We start from the raw sequence: 14,861 nt of genomic DNA, 5'->3' as shown, positions 1-14,861 counted from the left end.
AATAAGAATTAGAGAAAGATATGAGGATAATGTTCATAAGCAAAAGGGGACAATGTAATTTCATGATATTGAAATAAAAGACGAATACAATAATCTCTCAGAAGGGAGAGGGGAGATCATAAGTTTAAAGTTGGGTTGCCTAAGGTTTCCACACATGCGTGGCTGCCCTATGCCAGTCACAATAGAGATCCTCTTGATGCAAGTGACTTTGATGTTGCTGGTACCAATCTTGATCCTGCTGGGAGCCTCCCCAAGAATGAGGACTCACACTCCACTCCATCTACTGATGCTGATGATTCTTCCCCTGATGAACACTCAATTCTGATGACAATGACATTGTCAGTGACTCTGAGGATTCCTCTGATGGTTCTGACTACCAGTTTCCACAGGCTGATATATGCACCTTTCATGGCTACTTCCTTTGTTACCCCTGTTGGTGGTTTCTCTACTAGCTATGTACTTCTGCAAGTTTACACACCTTTTTGGTTTAAGGTGGTCTACGTTCAATGTTCTGACTTTTGAATCTGATATGGCGTGATACTTTTTTTCTGCTTTAAAAAAAAAAATTGGGTTGCCTAATGCTCCACACCATTACAACATTTAGCATCAAATTACATGCCTATCTACTTCAGTTTGTGCTAGTCTGCTTTGATGATATTTGTAGTAAGGGGGTTTGTATTTATGAATTCATTTTACATGGGATTTCTTGAAAGTACGCAAGGAGGGCTGTTCCAATTGCTGCTGTGCTTATATGTTGAAGACGTTGATTCTATGGTGCACTTTTTGCCGGTCAGTGCTATGAACATAATGTTTTATCCCAAATAAAACTTTCATGTGCAGGGGATACCAAATGATTTTCCAATTCAAAATCATTTTCAAATTCTCCACAATTCTACCTTGATATTTTGATGGAGCTTTCAGTTTCAGGGTCTTTCTAAGTCAAGACTGGCCTGCCAATTAACTGCTTTCCTGGGTACACTAAAGACACGATACGTGTCCATTTGGAGTTTCCCTCATGGCCATGCCAATTTACACTTCCATCCTTATTTCATGAGTCATACTGCTTCGTGCACAGCAGCTTTCAAGCCATCACTCCATGATGAAAAGTAATAATTGCACAATTTCATTTTCTGCCAGTGGTCAACCCAAATATCATCCTTCATCAAATTTTATGTTCTGCAATTAAACAATTCAGTTCTTCTAATCAAGCATACAACGAATCATGCTTTGTATGAACTATGAATGGCCTTAGGATGTCTTTTGCCAGTGAAGCCTTGTGAACTTTTCTTTCTTTCCAGATGGCACTTCGAATAATGATAGAGGCGTGCAGGAAAAGCTCTGATACTGAGAACAGTGTACCCTTAGTCAGACAATATGACAAGGTTGTGATGCACGTACGACATATATTTGATCACCTGGACTCTCACCATACATATCTTGGTTTCGGTGCCATGTCCAAAGAGCATGTGTAGAATTCTGCACCTGTAAAATAGGATTTGAGCGAACCAAGAATGCCAAAGAAAATCAAGAGGCTATATGCAAATAGCAGTCCTTCACTCTGTCATACTAACTTGATTGATGTGGGACTAACTATTCAATGCTAGAAAATTGTTAATTGCAGCATTTAGAATACATGCAGCAGTGTGCAATATCAATATACGTGCATGCAAAAGACAAGGCGGACAACGAAGTCAATGACTAGAGAAATACTTTTCTAGTGAGTTCTACTCCAACCATCCAGCAACTCATCCATAAACGTCTCCAGCACTCAACCCCACCAATATGAGGGCAGTACTGTATAATTGAGTATAACTTTCTTTCTGCGATTAGACTCTTTGGTTTAGAAAATGAGAAAAAGGAAATTTACGTAGCAACTTCTCCTCTCAACTTCACTTAACCCTAACTCATCAATGCAGTCATTTCCATTTGTACTTGAAAGATGCTTAGAAAAAGAGTCATAGAGTTCAAATAATCAAAATTCTTTCAGAAATGTTACCTCTAATATTCCATGGCCGAAACTGCTGTCTCGTAGGGCACTCCAATCAGGTTGCCTGTCCCAGCAATATTTGCCTGCTGCCGGACCTGATGTGAAATTGAAAGGGCAGATTCCGCCAAATTCTGGAATTGAATGCTGAGGCGTAGGGCACTGCCCTGGGTCATCAGCATAGGTCACATCCACTTGCTCAATGTTTCCACCATCACCTACTGTGATGTACAGAGGACCACAAGGGTCCAAGTTATAATTGTACACTCGATTAGACCGTTCGTAAGCATGAACCTGCAGAATTCTAGAATACATGAGATTCTCTCTCTCTCTCTCTCTCTCTCTCTCCACAAAATATCTGCAACTGAGGATAAATTTAAAAAAGCATTTCAAGGGCTATCCTCTGTACAATCAATCACAGAATTGCATAATAGTCTTTCAACCAAACTCTCTCTCTCTCTCTCTCTCTCTCTCTCTATATATATATATATATATATGGTCGAGGAAGAGGCATAGTCACAAGAAACGTTTCGTTTGTTTCGCCGTTCCGACAGGTTTTGTTTCGTTTCGTTTCGTGTTGTCAGACGAAACGGATAGGTTTCGAAATGATAATATATATATTCAAGGCTATTGGCTATTAAGATATGTTATACTCAAGTTTAGAGTTAACAAAGAGGAATATAAGTCAAGAAACCCAAAAAGGATATAACAAACACCAACACATTCTTCAAATTTATTTCAAGCTTTCAATCTTGATTCTCAAGTTTCAACTTCAGATAAATCAATCTTTAAGGATTGAAAAGCATATGTATTCTAGAATCTAGATAAATGAACATTGAATCATTCAAAAATGGAAAAAAATAGTTTAAAAAAATATTTCAGGATTTGGGCGGAACAGCGTTTCATCCTGTTTCGAAATGTTTTGTGACGAAACGTTTCGTTGTGTTTCAACAGGACGAAACGCGTTGGTTTGGAAGAGGAAAGAGCAGAGACAACATTTATCAATTGCACACCTGCTTCCAGTTTGGTTGTTTAGAGGCTGTTACCACACTATTGTCTGGAATGTGGAACCAAGCAAGAGAAAGAACACAGCTCCAAAAAGTGCTAACCAAGCTAAGGATCGGACTTGAACTACTTTCTCAAAATTCGTCCCCATATTTTCCAAAATATAATGGCATTCTGAAAATTGAAGCTTGCAAGTTGGTGGAACCATCCAAGGGAAAGAATGTCATTGGCTGCAAATGAGTTCTCTAAGGTCAAGTACAAAGTTGACGGGAATGTAGACAAATAAAAGGGAAGATAGGTGGCAAAATCATATGCTCTGCAGGAGGGCATCTCTATAAGGTCAAGCACAAAGCTGACAGGAGTGAAGACAAATCTAAGGCAAGATTGGTGGCAGAGACTTGCACCATTCGCAAGGAGAAGACAAGTTTCTTTCTTCTCTCTTGCATGCAATAAGGCATTACACTTGCATCAAATGGATGCCAAGTCTGCATCTCTCAATGGAGAGCTGCAAAAAGAAGTGTGTATGCAGCATCCAAAAGGATTTGTGGAAAAAGGATCTGAGCACTAGTGTGCAGATTAAAGGAAGCACATTATGGTCTCAAGCAAGCACCATGGTCTTGGTACAACAAGATGGGAAATAGAAATGGACCTTCTATCCTTACTATCTGCCCTATCACTGTCACAAAAACCACTCAGTTGTGGGTTCTTGGACTGCCCATAAAAGATTCTTAAGTGAAATGTAGACTTGAGGTACCTCAGAATCCTTTTGGCTGCCTTTGAGTGATTGGCCTTTGGCCATGCTATGCAGGTTAGTTATGGTACACCTACTAGCACAGTGGGCATACCAAAAAGTCTTTTTCCTTGTGGGTGTGTGGCTAGATGTGTCCCTCCCTTCATATATATACTTATAAGACATACCTGAAAATCCAGTTTCTTGCTTTAAATCCAACTGATTTGGTGCTCGCTTGTGCACACTTGTTGCCTCATTGTATCCAATCCTGATCAAGCCTCTCTTGTACGTCCATCCGCTCTGCCCTTGCCCTTCCCTGGTTGCTGCCCGTTCTTCAGTCTACACAATCCTTTGTGTGGCTGTTGTAGTCCATGCTGCCCCTTCTCACTTTCATCCCCTTCTTTAACTGTATTGCTACTCCTCCTTGCTGCCCGTTGCTTCTTCTCTCTTCTAATTCCAAATATTTTCCTACTCACATCCCTCTTTTCCTAGTTTTAGTCGCTCCTGTGTTCCATGAAACCCTCATATTGTAGGATGTGTAGCCAAAAGTTGTTACTTTTTATGTTCTTCAATCTGGTCCTAGTAAATGGTTTCAAATTCTATCTTTCAATTTGCCAAGTTGAATCTTTGTGTATTGTTTAGTTCCATGAATGATGTATGTACTTCTGGCGTTATCTGATGTACCTTTCAAAAACGTCCATACAGTACAAGTACTAGTACTCATATCTTACACATGGTACCTCGCTTACAGCACCACCTTGGTGCTATGTTACTGACTGGCACAACAGACAGCATAGAAAATGCCAGGCCTAATGGCCATACATAGATCAGGCTGCCCACTTGCCTTCTATACAAAGAGGCACCCACATCTGGCTGACCTGTACTTGCATCTGATTTCAAACGTGTTTCTATAGCTGTAGAGATTGGCCTGCAAACATACACATTAAAATTTTGCAGAAGCCATTTTGCATACTTGATGCCCTCTTTTCCTGCCATACTTAATCCCCAAGAAGTAGTGCAAATGACCCAAATCTGGCATTTCAAATTGTTTGCACAAAGCAGCCTTGAGATGTCGTATATAGGACTGAGCATTGCTTTGATTATGAGGTCATCACTTTTCAAAATCACCAGTACAATGCTGCTGTCTTGTTGTGCACATAAAGATTGGGATCTGAAGCTGACTGCTTCAAGTTGAAGCCCTTGAAAAAGGCATCAATTCATCATTAAGGTTGATTCCACATCCATCCACAATACAGGCCAGTGAAAGTGAGCCAGCCTTGCTTTGCACTTGTTAATGACACCCTCTCCTTTTCACTTGCAACCCATCACTTTTTTATTTTTTGGAAGGTCTACAAGGTTACATGGGTCATTCACATTCATTTCTGTTTTCATGGCATCCTTCAAATGTCTAAGTAAAGGATCGACTTTCCTCCTCATCCAATACATGCATTATGAGAGTAGAGTTTGCAGATTGTTTCTGCTGCTGTTACACCCTTTGCTGACTGCCTTCTAGTACTTTCAGGAGTTCCATGAATATTTACATCTGCAATGTCTTCCTGCGGTTTGCAGGGCTGGACTAGGGCTGACATGCTATTCAGGAGTTTGCTCCTGCAAACTCTCCCGAGGTTGATCTTGCTGATACCCTTTCTCCTCCTCAGTATTTGAGGGCTGGTCAGCCTCTTCTTGGCTGTCTTCATCCACCGCAAAGTCATGGTGTAGTTTTGAGACTGCATAGTGGCTCTCATTCTCTAAAGATCACTTCTCTGCTGACCCAAAGTGTGGTTGTATCCATGTCATAGAGACTATAGCCCTTTTTCTGCTCTGGGTAGCCAATGGCTGCTTTATCACCACAGTTTTTCCTGTTCTCCTTTGGCACATGAGCATAGCATATACAATCAAAAACTCTCAAGGGGTATAGACTTGGTTTTCTACCTGATTATGCTTGATAGGGAATCGTGTTTTCACTTAAGCTGCTGTAGGTCTTTCTTCATCCCCAATTTGGTATCCTCATATCCTTTCATATGCATCTGATAGACTCAACAGACGCTCCATTTTGTTGTGGGTGTAAGCAATTGTAAACTGTTGCTTTATGCCCATCTTGGACAATCATGCTGACTTCTTTATACTTGTACTCAACTCCCCTGTTACTTCTTAGTACTTTGATCTTTGTCTCCAATTGTGCCTGAACCCTTTGAACTTCTCCAAAGTTTTTGAATTGAATTTTTGCCCAAGAATAAACCTACACCTTCCTGCTGAAATCATCAATGAAATTCAAGATGTACTTATCAAACAAAGTCTGTGTGTTCATAGGCTCAACACGGTCTGTGTGTATAAGCTCAAGGAGACCCCTGGCTCCTTCGTTTTCATGTGAGTCCTGATACTTATCCTTAATGGTGTGGAGCACAAGGGCCCTTCCATTTTGTAAATGCTGATAGCTAATGCAACCTCTTTATGCTTTGGATTATCCTTGTTTGTGAGGTCTCCCCATTCCTCTCTCATCTTGTGTTCTCTAGCTCAACTCTCCCTTCTATCTTTCTACAGCTTTGTGTCAGCTCTTCTTGGTAGAGCATGAGGCATAGCAAACCTTGCACCCATGTTGAAACTTGTCATAAAGTTTCTGTATACAAGTGCCAATGAGTAAGATGTGACAGGGATAAGTGTTCTATCTTCAATCCTTTCATCAATAGTATCACATGGGTTTCACTCAATATCTGCATATTCAGCAGATCCAGGTTTCAGGTTTATTGCAGCAGAGGCAGGTGATTTTGGACAGATCTACAGCTGTGTGTGCACTAGTGCACACTATTCAAGGTGAATTTCAGCAGTTTTCACAGAAATCAAGAAGATTCATTCTTCACATCATAAAATATCAGTTTTTTCAAGCAAACATGACTTCTGACAAGTTGCTTCATGTGGAGGACACGCTTGATGAGCAGAATTGTCTTGTATGGAAACTCACTACCAAAATGTTGGGCTCTGGAAACTTTTGGATGGCACATCTTCGAAGCCTGTTCAGGATGCAAAGAAGATTGATAATTGGGAGACTGAGAATAGGCAAGCCATGTCCATTATAGCTAACTCCATCTATTCAAGGTGAATTTCAGCAGTTTTCACAGAAATCAAGAAGATTCATTCTTCACATCAGAAAATATCAGTTTTTTCAAGCAAACATGACTTCTGACAAGTTGCTTCATGTGGAGGACATGCTTGATGAGCAGAATTGTCTTGTATGGAAACTCACTACCAAAATGTTGGGCTCTGGAAACTTTTGGATGGCACATCTTCGAAGCCTGTTCAGGATGCAAAGAAGATTGATAATTGGGAAACTGAGAATAGGCAAGCCATGTCCATTATAGCTAACTCCATCTAGAGCACTTTCATTAATCACATAATGGGTGCAAAACCTTCTTCTCATGCATACAAAATACTCAAAAGATGACTTTCAGGATTGTAATACAATCGAAGTATTAAAGCTCAAAGGTCAGCTACATTCTCCTAGGACGAGAGAGGGAGACTCAATGTCATCTCACAAAGATAACAGAAATTTCAGATGTTTCACCTTTTTTGTAATTTCAGGGCTAAAGCAGCTGAGTACTGCTCACATCCATTGTTTTGAATGCCTGTGGATAGTGGAGATGCAGATTTGCAATGAAATAAGCCACGTGTGCAGATGAACCTATCCAAAACCCTCTAGAGGTACCACATGTCAAAAATGTCTCCATTCGGGCAGCTTTCTGGTCGCAATTCACAATAGGGCTGCTAATCTTGAAAAAGCTCAGCATTGACCAAAGCAGGTTACAACCTATATAAAAAGACCAAAAAACAGGCAAAACAGATGCAACCTGCTGTAAATGGCCACGTGGCCCCTCCTTTTTCTGTCCTTTCTAGAGAGGACCAGCTTCCTCACCTGTCAAACCTTGACGATTGTTGGGATATGGCTGGCTGGAGCAAAAAAGAATGAAAACTTGAAGCGATGTGCTCTCCACCAAAAGCCTAGAGTATTAGATGCACAGCTTAGTGCCAGGCTAAACTTACAGGATAAGCTCTGATAGCAATGAGCAAGGGAGCTTCACACACATGCAAGAGGAAAAAATGTGGAGAGGAAACTGCCTCACAAACCACTTCATTGAAATACAAAGTAATGAGGATTTTATAGCAAACCCTGAAGATTAAGGTGCCATTATTATTAAAATTGACCAAAGTATGGCAAAAAACGTGCACCATGTCTAAATGAACCTATAATTTTTGCATATGATAGTAGAATCTATAACAAGACTATAAAATATGAGGTGTAGCTATATTATTGAAACTGTAATCTAGTCACCAAATTATATCTGCATCATATCCAACGACAACGGGGAAAGTTTTGCTTACATGACCAGAGAAAACCAGATCTACCCCATGTTTGTAAAGAATATCTTCCATCTCCAGTCTCATGCACTCCACTTCACGGTAATGTGATGTGTAGCTGTTATACCATGGTGGATGCCATGCAGCTATCAGCCAGGGGGTAGCATTACGGTCAACATTCTCTAGATCTTTTTTTAGCCACGTGTACTGATGACCTAAAGAATCCAAAGAGATCCAATTACTTTCGCATGACACAATTAAAAAATACGAAATTCTGGTTATTCCAGAAAGATTCCTGTGCTTAAGATGAACGGCTTCAATATGACTTCTGAAAATGGCAACTGCACCTCTAGAATCACTGATAGTCAAATAAAATTCTCCAGAATTACAGAATTAAAAACTGAAACAGAATTACCTGTGCGATTGTAGTCCACGTACCCTCCAAGCATAATAAAATGAATACCACCTGCATCAAAGGAATAATATAGATTGCTGCCTGAACCACTCTCTTCTTGTGGAACAGCAAAACGGGCTTTGTAGGAAGCAAATGTCACGTTTCCCGCTTGGGGTTCTATCTCGTGGTTTCCCTCGATGACCATCATAGGCACTGTTGATGTCAATGGCTCCATAAACCTGTAAAAAAACATGCAATATGTGAAGCTCAAGAGAATCCTTTCTACATAGTACATCTCGTCAACTCCAGATTTGGGATTGTTGTCCTTTGTCAGAGTCGACTTTGAATTCTGTAATCTTCGCTCTTCCAACTTTTCAGAAAAAGCGAGGTCCCCAGATGTTACACCAAGAGTACAGCAATGCATTTTCAAAATATAAGCTAACAAACCAAAAGCCCGAGATTACCTGCCCCAGGCATCCCAATGTGGTTGATACGTCTCACGAATCGGAGCATCTGGAAAAGCACAACTGAAGCATGAAGCTCCCTTTGTACCCAAAGTGTCATACTGATTTGCATAGCTTAGATCTCCTACCATGAGGAGCATAGATGGTCCATTTCTCAGCATGTGGTCGAAGGTACTTGAAGAATTATAAGTCAGACCAAGATCTCCTACAACCGCAATTTTTGAAGGATAGCTATCGGGACCAGGCTGAGGAAGAGTTCGAAACTGTTTCTCTTGACTCATGGCAGATAAGGCACTGTCCCCACAAATGTAAAAGTACGTCGTACTTGGAGACAATCCTGATGAATGAACGCCATCACAACACATAAGTAAACAGTAATCATGCACACTTAAGTGCTTTAAGGGTAAGGGTTGAAGAGTGTGACTTGTCATAAGATAATTGCATAGAAAGACTGAAGCCCATAGGTTTTCCGGCAATGAAGTTATTTCGAGCCCATGAGTCAGCTTAGGAAATCTACATTCCTTAAATAGAGAGAGAGAGAGAGAGAGCGCACCTTCAAGACGCACGTGGTGAATGATGCCTGACGTGTAATTTAATAAGCCTTCGAAAGGGTACATTTGGCTGTAAACCAAGGAAGTTCCCTTTGAAATACGTGTGTAATTACCTCTTTCAGTACCATAATGCACTTCGGTCGCAACGCTGTCAGGGTCCAACGGTGTGACTTTTGGTCCAATCTGAGCATCCCCTGAATCAAAGTGTCTTATTAACGGTTGCATATCTTCCTGGTTTAATTTCTTTCAAAGAATGATCACCCTCGGAGAAATGCAAAAGGACTGACGAAAGTTGTAACGCATGACCGCGATTGCTATTTGTGGAAATTCTGGCAACACTTTAACACAAGGCGAGTACCTGTGATCCATGAAACCCACAGAGAATTGGGTGACGAGAGGGCGAGTGCGATCTGCTCTGGAAAAATGGAGGGAACACGTTTCACAAGCCTGGGGTCAAAGCTGGGCAGATCGTCGCTGCCTTGACGGAGGGACTTATTGAATGGCACCGTTGCTGGACGAAAAGGCCCCTGTAGAGTGGTGGGTATCTCGCAGGCTGCCTGGTGCGCGATGAAGAGGAGGAAAAGGCAGACCCATGTTCGCTCGAGAAGCGAGTTCATGGCAGACGAATTATATTGAAATAAATTCTAGTGCTCGCTGGTACTTCGTCCGATGATCAACTCTTGTACAGCTGCCGGGATGAGCATTGGGATGCAATGTGGAAGCTGAAAACAAGCGGTTGTTTCAAGATTCGGACGCAGGTTGCTGGATGCGGATGTCGATTTCCTGCTGTTGGACCATTAGACTCTATGAAAGCTTGGTCTCAACAAACAATAGGAAAGTTGGATTCATTTCAAACGATCACACCTCGATTGAAAACGATGTATGGAAAGGGATCATCCATGCGAATGTTGGCAGCTTCTCTCAAAGCTGAGTATATACCTGGGATCGGCTTCTCTGGACGCCATATTCACGCCAAGACTTTTTGACGCCAACTGATCGTCGACATTTCCGAGGCTGGCACTATTCACTTGCAAAACGTCGTTCCGTCCGATTATTATTTACAGTTGTGTGATGAATTACAGGCCGGAAAGTCTTGACTGGTGGAGGCTTTAGCCGTAGAGTTCCGTCCGTCGTTAAAATCAAAAATCTACGTCGAGTTTCGTCCGTCGTTCAAATCTACGTACAATTCCACCCACATCTTTAACCCAAAAAAAAAAAAGAGATCCGGGCAGGTAGTTGTATTGAGCTAGAATATATATAAATGAATTTAGTGCTATTTCGTAAAAATTGTTAAATAATATTTTTCATCTTGACTTTATTGTTAAAGTGAATTTAGAAATTAGATTTATGTAAACTTGCAATTTGAGAAGAATTAATTATGATTTGAAGAAGAGCACTATAATAGTAGAATTTTTTGAAATACACTATAATATTATTATAAGAGTAACAATACATGAAAATTTATCTAGTATACCTAAAATTGATTATTATTGAAATTGTTATAATTGGAGTTATATATCACTAAAAACATGACGTTTTTATAAGCATTTTTTAAATTCATACATGAATTATTTTATGTGTATTGAAAAAAAGTAGTAATGCTTGGAAAACAAAAAAATTTGAGTAATATATGTTATGAATTAAGAGTCCTTCAAGAGTATGATTTATCTAAAGTTTGAAATAGGAAGTCCTTTACATGTATTGAAAATGGATTTCTACTTAAATATACTAGATTATGTCTCTATTTTTGAAAAAGTAATATTTCTTTGTAGATGCAGGACTGAGATTATTGTAGCCATATTTCGAGTCAGTTGTGTTTAGTTCTCTTATGTATTTCTCTTCGAGTGTATCCGCTTTGCTTTTAAAGTTTGTGGTGGCTAGAATTTTTGTTTTGAAGTTCGAGTGAACGGTTTGTACCTGTTAACATCATGTTTTAATTTTAATGGAGGATTGGTTTGGTGCTGTGCTATCCGTTTTTCAAGATTTCTAGTTTGCCCAATATATCTTTTTTCTGTAGCAATACATAGAATAGAATATATGTAATATGGGCCTTTTGTGCCTTTTTGTTTGTCTTCTTCGCGATTTCCTATTTGAAATAGCAAAATGAAGTACGATGAATTTTTCTTGTGTGTTAGAAGATGGAGTTCATATGTATTTTAAGATATGGAGTCAAGAATGTACCTGTAGGAGGGGGTTGAAATATATTGTTCTTTGGTGGAGTCGAGAAAAACTCAAAATGTTCGCCATATGCTTCTTTTACAAAATTTAAATCAATAATGGAAGTTATACCTTCTATGGTAAATGACAACTCTTTTGCTTTTTTTTAATCATCTGTTTAGAACATGTTGAACTCCACTAGTATGACATTTCCAGTCTTAAGATCTATTTTGAGGAGTTCGGCTAAGCTTACATTGTAGCCAAAGTGTAGAAGTTCAAGGCAATAAGCTGAAATTCCTTCTGAGTGCTTATCTATTATAGCTTGTGCTTTTGTTCTCAACATCATTGGAGTAATGATATTGTCCTCTTTTGTGATTTTTCGAATTATGTAATTAGTTAGACCTGCATTATGTTTGAATTGATATTATGTGTATATGTTATTTATTGTATTTCTGAAATTTAAAATTTAATCATTTTTTATAAATAAAATTGGGTTACTAACCGTTTGCTCTCATTTCTTTGTCCCCATGTTCTCCCTTCCATTGTTGTACTTCATGTTTATTGTTATCCATGAAATTCCTAAGGTCTTGCAATGTGCTCCATCCATAAATGTATTTATTTGGTTCCTTTCTAGCCATGTTTGCAAGACGCATTTGAGCTGTATACAAGAAATAATTTTGTCCCTTTGTTCTTTTTGTTGATTTCTCTTCATCTTGTTGAGCCAATCGGGCTTTACTTTTGAATTGATTAAAGATCTGCGAAATAGTAATCTATTATGAATTAGAATATAAACTAATGTGAAGAAATACTACAATTCTTGATATTGAAAACGTACCTCGTTTGATGTTGCCATATTTTATTGTTGGTTGTTCTTCAAATAAGTTTTTTGATAGTTCCTGTATATTAGTTTGTATATTAAAAGTTTCTTTTCTCTTATATTGATGAATATTTAATAAAAGGATTTTTTATTGATTACTATTTTTTTAAAGTTCATGTAAGCATTGGAATGAAGTCAGATGGATTGAGATTATTTAAGATTCTTAAGTTGTTTCGAGTAGTGACTCATGAAAGCATGACATATGTTAGTCCTGGTGCAAATGATTTTTGTATTACTACAAAAGCCTTTCCTTTAAGTGTGCATCCTTGTGACTTGTGTCCCATAATTGCATATGCTAGTGTGATTGGAAAAGTTGTTTTGTGACACCATATTAAGTTTAGTACCTTCCGTTCATGTTTTGATTGTCTTAGTGTGATTTTTTCGTTTGTTGATAAGATCTTGGCATGAATTTTTAAAATGTTGTTTGTGTTATTATCTATTTCTAGTGATATGACACTTGCAATAGCGCCATTTGTAGCTTCGATTGTGAGGTCTATATTTTCTGTGATCATCACTTTCGCTCCTATCGCTATTTGTTGTATGGAGTGGAAACCTGGATCCATTATCCATTCTTTTAATTCTAAGATTTGATATGCATTGGATGTCATAGTGACGCTTTAATTTGATGCTCTTTGAATTTCTTATGTAGTATGAGCTCATTACAGTATCGTGTGTCTTTTTGATGGGTGCACAGTATAGTTGTGTCCTTGTCAATGAAATCCTTTGCTTCACTATCACTTATGATTAAATTACCTAGGTAATACTGAATCTCTTCTACCGTTGGTTGTCTTATTCTAATTATGTTTAAGAATTCTATGTATGTTGGATCTTCTAGGTGACGTATTGATGTTTGAAGGAATGAAAAGGTTGCAGTTGTCCATAAACCCGAGTTTCCAATATAGCATTTTCTGCAGAATTCATTTTCTTGCACCTTTGCATTTGCATATTGGAGGCAACTGGGACATATCTCCGAATAAGAGCATCTTTTTATTTTCAAAAGGCTGCAAGATTGTTTGCTTGCAAGTTTCGCACAATTGTCTGATTACTGTGTTTAATGTTTGGCATGTCATCATTGAGATCTCATCAATTATTATGATTTCTACATTTTGCAATTCTATGTATCGTTCGTCTGACACTGGTAAGGAGGCACGAAACATATCATGTCTCTTTGGTAGAGCAAACTGATGATGGACAATAGTTGCTAATCGACTTAGTCTCATTGCAGCAGCTCCTGTTGTTGCTGCTAGAACAATCGATTTTCCTTGTTTTACATAATTATAAGTAATGTACTTGATCATAAATGTCTTTCCTGAACTAGGAGTACCACAAATGACATGAAGTCTTGTAGGTGATCCATTTATCTTTTCGTAAATTGCTTCTTGTTCAAAAGAAAGAGTTGCATATTCGAAATCCTTGAACTCGTTCATCATTTGAAGTAATTTTGTGCATGTTGTGTTATGTATATTGGTATCTTCATGAAGGTTGAAGCCATGAAGGAGTTTTGAATAACACGTAATGGGCTTTTTTGGAGTATCATGTTTGTTAGTTGGTGGCGATTTTGATCTATTAGCACGTGCACTTTGCAATATTGATCGATAAGAGATAAAGACCATGCCAACTTGGTTGGGACTGTATCCAGCGAAGACGAAGATGATGCAGACACCTCTACTCCGATTCATGCTCTCACTACTCACATCCAAGATCTCTCTCTTGATGAAGAGGTCTATGCACCGGATGATCTTGACTTTGTTTTCTGAATATGTCGAAGGTACTCTGCCTTGGGAGTCCCCCTAAAATGAATGCAAATAAATCATGTGTGTTGAGTCAATAAAGGTTCTCAGCCTTGGATAGTCCTCCTAAAATGATGTTATTCTCTTTTACTTTATTTGTGTGTGGCTTCCTACCACTTCGTGTTATGAAGCCAGGGGGGGATGTGCTATGGGAGTCCTATTATTGGCATTGATGGTTTTTGTTATCAGGCCTGGCCGAGTTCCAGGATGTTGGTGCACTCCCTAGACCGTTTTGTTGGGTCAGGTAGCCATGCTTCTCTGTTGAGCCTCTGAGCTATTTGGGATGTACAGATTAGTAGATTCATCATGTCATGTTCTTGGCTCCATTCTAGTAATCTCTCACCTTGCCTTCATGGGGAGGTGTTGGAACATGAAGCCAAAGTGAGTGTTTTCTAGTGTTCTAGAGTAGTACTAGACTACTTTATATCCTAGAGTGCCATGTGTCACTATAGGACTTATCCCATATACATGTGACACCTAGAGTGTGTGTGTCTATTCTATAAAGGCATTGTACTTTCTAATCTTGTCACATCAGTCAACATCAAGCTATCTACACGTG

At 39.1% G+C, this 14,861-nt stretch overlaps 1 protein-coding gene across 4 annotated transcripts; it reads right to left on the bottom strand.

Annotated features, from left to right (window-relative positions):
- Positions 1-888: 888 nt before the first annotated feature.
- Positions 889-10,490, bottom strand: LOC147881373 (purple acid phosphatase 23-like). 4 transcript variants are annotated; one of them, XM_087370097.1, is made up of 8 exons: positions 10,418-10,490; positions 9,837-10,261; positions 9,481-9,672; positions 8,928-9,264; positions 8,485-8,702; positions 8,094-8,284; positions 1,997-2,278; positions 889-1,482 (listed from the first exon to the last, which is right to left on the bottom strand). In XM_087370097.1, the coding sequence occupies exons 2-8, from the start codon at positions 10,093-10,095 to the stop codon at positions 1,366-1,368; spliced, it is 1,596 nt and encodes a 531-aa protein (XP_087226223.1). In that variant the 5' UTR covers positions 10,096-10,261; positions 10,418-10,490; the 3' UTR covers positions 889-1,365. The 4 variants fall into 4 exon arrangements, with proteins under 4 accessions (XP_087226223.1, XP_087226222.1, XP_087226221.1 ...); XM_087370096.1 differs by having other exon boundaries at positions 9,837-10,264; positions 10,418-10,487; XM_087370095.1 differs by lacking the exon at positions 10,418-10,490 and having other exon boundaries at positions 9,837-10,378.
- Positions 10,491-14,861: the final 4,371 nt, after the last annotated feature.

Source organism: Dipteris shenzhenensis, chromosome 31 (assembly GCF_047967505.1).
Source record: "Dipteris shenzhenensis isolate YYH24624 ecotype China chromosome 31, Dip_SZ_1.0, whole genome shotgun sequence".
In the NCBI taxonomy this organism is placed as follows: Eukaryota; Viridiplantae; Streptophyta; class Polypodiopsida; order Gleicheniales; family Dipteridaceae; genus Dipteris; species Dipteris shenzhenensis.
The sequence above is the reverse complement of the archived record's forward strand: the minus strand, read 5'-3'. Positions and strand labels throughout refer to the sequence as shown.